The 6,152-nt window shown below is 47.6% G+C and overlaps 1 protein-coding gene across 7 annotated transcripts in view; it reads right to left on the bottom strand.

Moving 5' to 3' along the window:
• ANKRD6 (ankyrin repeat domain 6) overlaps positions 1 to 6,152 on the bottom strand; it is a 1,808,044-nt gene that overhangs the window by 57,189 nt on the left and 1,744,703 nt on the right. For all 7 annotated transcript variants that reach the window (XM_044067116.1, XM_044067125.1, XM_044067156.1 and 4 more), the window contains one exon: positions 5,953 to 6,066. In XM_044067116.1, coding sequence (XP_043923051.1) covers positions 5,953 to 6,066 — 114 coding nt within the window. The remainder of the gene's footprint in view (positions 1 to 5,952; positions 6,067 to 6,152) is intronic.

The following is a 6,152-nucleotide window of genomic DNA, read 5'->3' as shown; positions in this document are numbered from 1 at the left end:
AAGGCACAACACTGCCCAGTCTGCAGATGAGCCTGCAGATGGAGATTCCTGATATACATGGAACTGACATAGCAGGAATTGGACATACACACCATACAACACACACACGAACACACAGGGTCCAGTTCGGACATGCATGGGTGCATGTCTGCACGGGTGTGTGGTGGCCAACAGTGCCAGCAGGCTATACAAGGGTAGGCGATGGGTATACCTTGGAATCAGCCCACATGACAATGGTCTGCATTGTGGCACAGGCCTTTAGCTTCTGCATTTGCCTGCACAGGTGGGTATTGCATCTGTCTTCCAGGCACCTGGGTGACCACTGTGTGTGGCCAATGCTGTGCATCACTTGCCATGTATGTGTTCCCTAGTCCATGACTTGGATGGTGCCCAGGATGTGCACACTTCCCACATGCATGTACAGTGACATGTGGAACTGTACCTGGGGTGTCTGGCCCATACTGTGAACACAACTTATCGTCAGATGTGCCAGTCTTGCCCATGTGTGGCAGGGAGTGGTACTGGTCAGCAGATGTACCCTGCACCCACATTGATAGCATGCTAACAGCATTTCCTGATGTCAGTGTCATCTGTCCATATGGGCCAAGTTTTCAGGCATGGTATGTCCATTGTGAGTCACATGTGAAGGCACAGTGGGGTTGCTAACTGTGATTGGCAGGCCTTGATGCCACATGTATGGGTATGGCTTTGCACCCCAGCCTCTCAGCCATTTACATCTGTTATCCCTGTATGGTTGACATTGTGATATATAGTAGGGCCACCATAAATGAAATTAGCAAAACCCCTCCACATTGCCTATCTGTGTCACAGACTCACAACCACCTCTACACAACACACACACACACACACACACACACACACACACACACACACACACACACACACACACACACACACACACACACACCTGTCATGTCTGGGAGTAGAACCCCTACCTAGCTGGTTTACTACACTACAGCACTACACAGTTATATTACGCGCCATGGACATTATTGAAGTTCATCTTCCCCAAAGGTGTATTTCACAATTAATGACATCAGCAGGACTACCAAAGTAGGGCATTTGTAATGTACTGCGAGTGAGTAGCCTATAATGCATTGCTCCATACACAGACACTGAGGCACACACATCACATCCAGAACTGGCATGGATGGAGATGAAACACTACCACCATTCTAAATCACACTACAGATGTACACAGTTACAGAACGCGCTACGGCAATTACTGGGCTATCAATTTCCCAGAGGTGTACTTCTAGATGAGTGACATCGGCCGCCTTGGCAAAGTAGTGTATTTGTATTGTATGGAGTGTGAGTAGCCTAAAAAGCATTTCACTCTACACAGTCAGAGGCAGACAGGCACACACACAAGCACACACTCACTCCTAACTACTCTGTCACTACAGCAGTACGCAGTTATGGGACATGCCATGCATTTTGTTGAGCTATAGCTCTCCCAAAGGTGTAATTCACATTGGATGACCTCAGCAGGCTTGTCATACTACTGCTATGGGGAGGGCAGTGTGTGCATGGGCCATACCCCATTCATGTAGGTTGTGACATGCCACATGCAGGCACACACGGGGTCATATGTCACAGGTGCGTGTATACAGCTACTAGATGTCTGCTTCATTGTGCAGTCTTGTTGCACAGCTGGCACGTACAACACATAGTCTGTCATGCTGACAGGTACTGGTGGCTAGTATCCGCAGTGGGTTACATCCACACCTCATGTGTTGGGGGCCCTTAGGCTGTGTGTCAGTTGGGACAGGCCCGCATAGCTCCTTGTCACAGTCACCCTCTTCCACATATCTATGCCCGTGTGCCTGTGGCTTATTACAGTGTGTTGTCCTTAAATATTTGTCTGCATTCCTAGCCACTGTGTGTGCAAGGCAGGAGTTGTGCATACTGACATGTGTTCACACTGAGAACTGCAACTTCCAGATATGTCTGGTCCACTGGTGTTTGCAGACATGGTCTTCCAAGTGTTTAAGTGTGTGAGCATGCCCAGTATGACTTCTCAGTATATTGTTGACTGACATTGGCTTCATTCTTCTAAGTGTGTGAGCATGCCCAGTATAGCCATCTGTGTTGCATGTGTGGACCACGTCCAGGTTGTTTGTACTGCAGTGCTGAACTTTTGTTGTACACCAACGGGTAGCATGCTGTGTCTGCAGGGTATCCATCAGTCATTTGCCATTGACTGTTGCTACATTTCTGCATAGCAGGGGAGGACACCTGACTGTTTCAACTGTTCTACACAGGAGTGGGGCGGAGCACAACTGACTGTTACTCTATGTGTACATTGGATGTCAGGGAGCACCTGACACTTGTACACATTTGCTAGGACTGTACTGGTAAGTCAGGTACTCCATTTCAGTCTGGAGTCTTACCTATCCTGCTGGCTAGGGCTTACTAGTGTAGTACAGATCCTAGCTTTGTTTACCTACATATTAGTGTCCGACTTCCTAGCCTTCACAACTTACATCCGACTGCCCGGCCTGCTGCGATCTGTCTGTGTAGGCCGGGGGAGGGGTTAACCATAGGGCACATTCGGAGGCCATAGTACAGCATTTGTCTGTGTTTATCTTCACCTGTCCTGCTGGCTGAGGCTGTTGCTGGGTATGTGATCCTTCCTGACTGGTATGTGTGGCTCTTATGGACACCCCTGTCGCTCAGGCCATTTCCTGCAGTGGGTTTTGTCACCCTGTGTAATACTGGCTACTATGGTGACTCCAGTATGTGTTACATACTGCCACTGTGTGTGTCTGCTCTCTGCTGCCTTGACATCTGGCTACCCAATTCCCTTGCATGCTCACATCCATACCATAGCTACAGGTAAAAGCACATTCTACTCCATTTGACAATTGGTAGGTTGATTGATTTACCTTGAGGGTGTGCCAGACTTGAGGATGGTGCTGGAGGGCTGCCTATGTCGGATGCACATAGTACACTCCCTATACATGGTTAGGCACAGGTAGTGTCATGTTTGGCATCCCTTTTATTGTCTGTGTGAGTCAGAGAGAGGTGTCATTCCCTGGGGCCGTACTGTGTCAATGCATATGCTATGTGTTGCCTCTTTGCCAAGGCCAGGGCATACTGGGCATGCCCCCTTCTGCCTACTGCAGCAGGCTCAGGTTCTTCCTCCTCCTAGTCACTCTGTACCTGTACAGGCCTTGGCATTGGTGAGGGGCTGTGTGGACCTGCCCCATGCTGTTCCTGCTGCAGCTGTTTCCACAGGATCATATTGTGTAGCACAGCACATAACATTACTATATGGGTACATGCAACTGGTGAAAACTGCAGGGCTCCACTGGATGTGTCCAGACACCGGAACCGTGACGTGAGCATCCCAAACACATGCTCTATTATATGTCTGGCATGTGCATGTGCATCATTATGGCATTGTTGTTCAGGTGTGTGTGCATTTCTGATGGGTATCATCAGCCACGGCTCCAGTGGGTACCCAGCATCCCCCACTAGGTGACTGTAGGAGATGTCCACATCGGCAAATCTGTGGTACAGCTGCGTCAGTTGCCATATGTGCGAATTGTCATAGCTTCCAGGGCAGCCTGCACACACATTCAGTATAATGCCCTGGGAATCACATATGACCTAGCAGTTGATGGAGGGGATGCCCCCGTGGTTGATGTAGGCCCTACCCTGCTCTCCGGGTGGTGCTTTGATGCGTAAGTGCATGCAGTCTATAGCACCCACTACCCCAGAGTAGTTAGCTATTTGGAGGAAGAGATGCATATTGCAGGTCAACACCTCAAGTGTGTTGATGAAATGTATGTGCTCACTGGCATGTGCTGACATGTCATCCAGGAATTGTTGGAATACTCTGGATGCTGATGCCTGTGAGATGCTCATGTTATCCCTAGTTGTATTTTGGGAGGAACCTGTGGCTAGTATACCTAGGCCTACACATACCTTGGTATCCACTGGGATGGGTTCCCCTCGGCCAGTGTGGTGTGTCAGGTGTGGCCTGCACAGCTCAATGATTTGTTGTAGGAGGTCTCTGTCCACCCTATAGCGCTCCACTATCTCCAGCTCATGTAGCCCCTAGTAGGTTACCCTGGGTCTGTACACTCTTCCCTGTCTCCTCATTGTGAGTTGTTCAGCAGCACTGACATCCTCACCACCATCAGCCTCTTGCACATGTTGTTCTATGTTGCCTGCTGCAGCCCTTCTCATTTTGTAGGTTTGGTTTTAAAATTTCCCCGTTTGTATACACCGGTGGTGTAGAGTGTGGAAAAAACAGAGGGATAGGTGTTTGCTTGGTTTATAGTGGCATTCTGGGCTGGTCTGGTCTGCTTCCTGTGTGATTAGCTGATTCCAATACATTTCACCTGGCAGCTCAACTAGGTCTCCTTGATTACCTTCCTACTGCTGTTTTCCCTTCCCATTGCCTCCCTGTTTAGGCCCGTGTGTGCGCCGTGCAAATGGAGTGCTCAAATATGGACAGAGCTGCTTTTTCCTGGTTTAACTTCCTTTTTCTTCCTGTACAACCCGGTGTGCGGCCCGCACACCCACTTACACTTTGTAAAGAGTGCTAGGCAGGTTTAGACACACCCCTAGATTAGTTGTGCTATGCTAGGAGCAATCCCGAGCCACCGGGCTCCAATCCACTTACAGTATGCCTAACATACACCCCCATGATGTCACCTATATCCTAGTCTTGCACCCAGCTATTTATACTCTTACACTCTTGGGACTTGCCTCACACCCTGGGAAAATCTGGGATTCACTAACCTTTCCCTCATTTGCATAGGATTGCCTAGTAATGCATAGTTACATGTCCCACACTGAGCCTCCCCCCTTAGCAACCATTACGTACTGGCCAGGTTGTCTTCTGACTGCCAATGACTTGCATGGCAGAATACTGATTTTTGTTAGAATGCTTATTTTAGGTTTATTTTCTTAATTCTCCCCCGATCCCGTTTGCTCGTTGCTGCCCTATGCTTAACCGGCGAGACTGGCGAAGATAAAATTAAACGTTGTTTTTTTTTCTTTTACATTTTGCAATGCCAATGGCCTTCTACTTGGACATTGGCATGCTCCCTCAATGATATGCAGCCTTTATTTGGAGCTATCATAGCTCCGTTTTGCAGATTGCTGAAATGTACTCGGTTACTAACCGAGTACATTTCTGCACACTGCACTCGTCCTGCACGGATGGCTGCCAGCTTCCCGGATCGCATATTACCCTCATTTGCATGGTTTTCACCTGCAAATGAGGTTAATTTGCATATAGGAGTTCGGTCTGTGCAGGATTAGCCTAAGAGCTCATGTGCACGTCCTGGGAGCTCGTTCCTGGATCGCACGTCGGACATATTGCCGAAAATAGCTCTTAAACTAATCCTGCATGCTATAAAGGGCTTTGTAAATCAGGGGGTCTGTGTTTACTGTGACTTATAAAATTTGGTTCAAGACCTAGAACCTAAAGAATACTGCCACTAAAAAAATAGTGTGTGCTGAAGATTGCCATTTATACTTCTCTCATAACCCCTATCACCTTCTAGGGATATGAACATTTGTTTGAAATGTGAGGACATAATTTGATTCTGTCAAAAGGCTTAGGCTCCGTCCATTGGAAGTTAGAGTGCAAACTGCCTGAGCTCCATAGGAGTGAATGAGTTTAAACACCAACATAAAAACAATTGAATGCTATTACTACACAATCAGTACATCTGTAATCTCCAGTGTACAACCCTGCTAATGTAGACTGGAAAAAAAAGGGAAAAAAGCTGCAAACATGGGCTACAGGTGCTACTGTGTATCAGTGCTGCTGCTGCTGTGTTATAAGACACCACCTCCAAAAAATTTCTGAGCCCCCCCCAGGTACAGATGACAGAGTGGGACTTAGTGCTGAAAACCGATTCTTGAATATGCAATGAAAGCTAAATATTAAAACTTTTTAATTCTTACCTGGTGCTTTTCTCCTTCTGTCTTCTCCTGAACAGCTCTCTGGTCAATGCGGTGAAGGCATTCAATTCTTTCTGCTGCAATCCTCTCAGATGTGAGCTTATCCAGGACTCGCAGCTGTTGTTGCAAACAAAAAAGCCAAACAAACAGATGTATTCAGAATTTGCTCTTTACATGCATCAGAAGTGACTGTTAAACATTAA

The sequence above is a fragment of the Protopterus annectens genome, chromosome 1.part0 (assembly GCF_019279795.1).
Source record: "Protopterus annectens isolate FY-2018-M chromosome 1.part0, PAN1.0, whole genome shotgun sequence".
NCBI classification, from domain to species: Eukaryota; Metazoa; Chordata; order Ceratodontiformes; family Protopteridae; genus Protopterus; species Protopterus annectens.
This window is presented reverse-complemented; position numbering and strand designations above follow the sequence as displayed.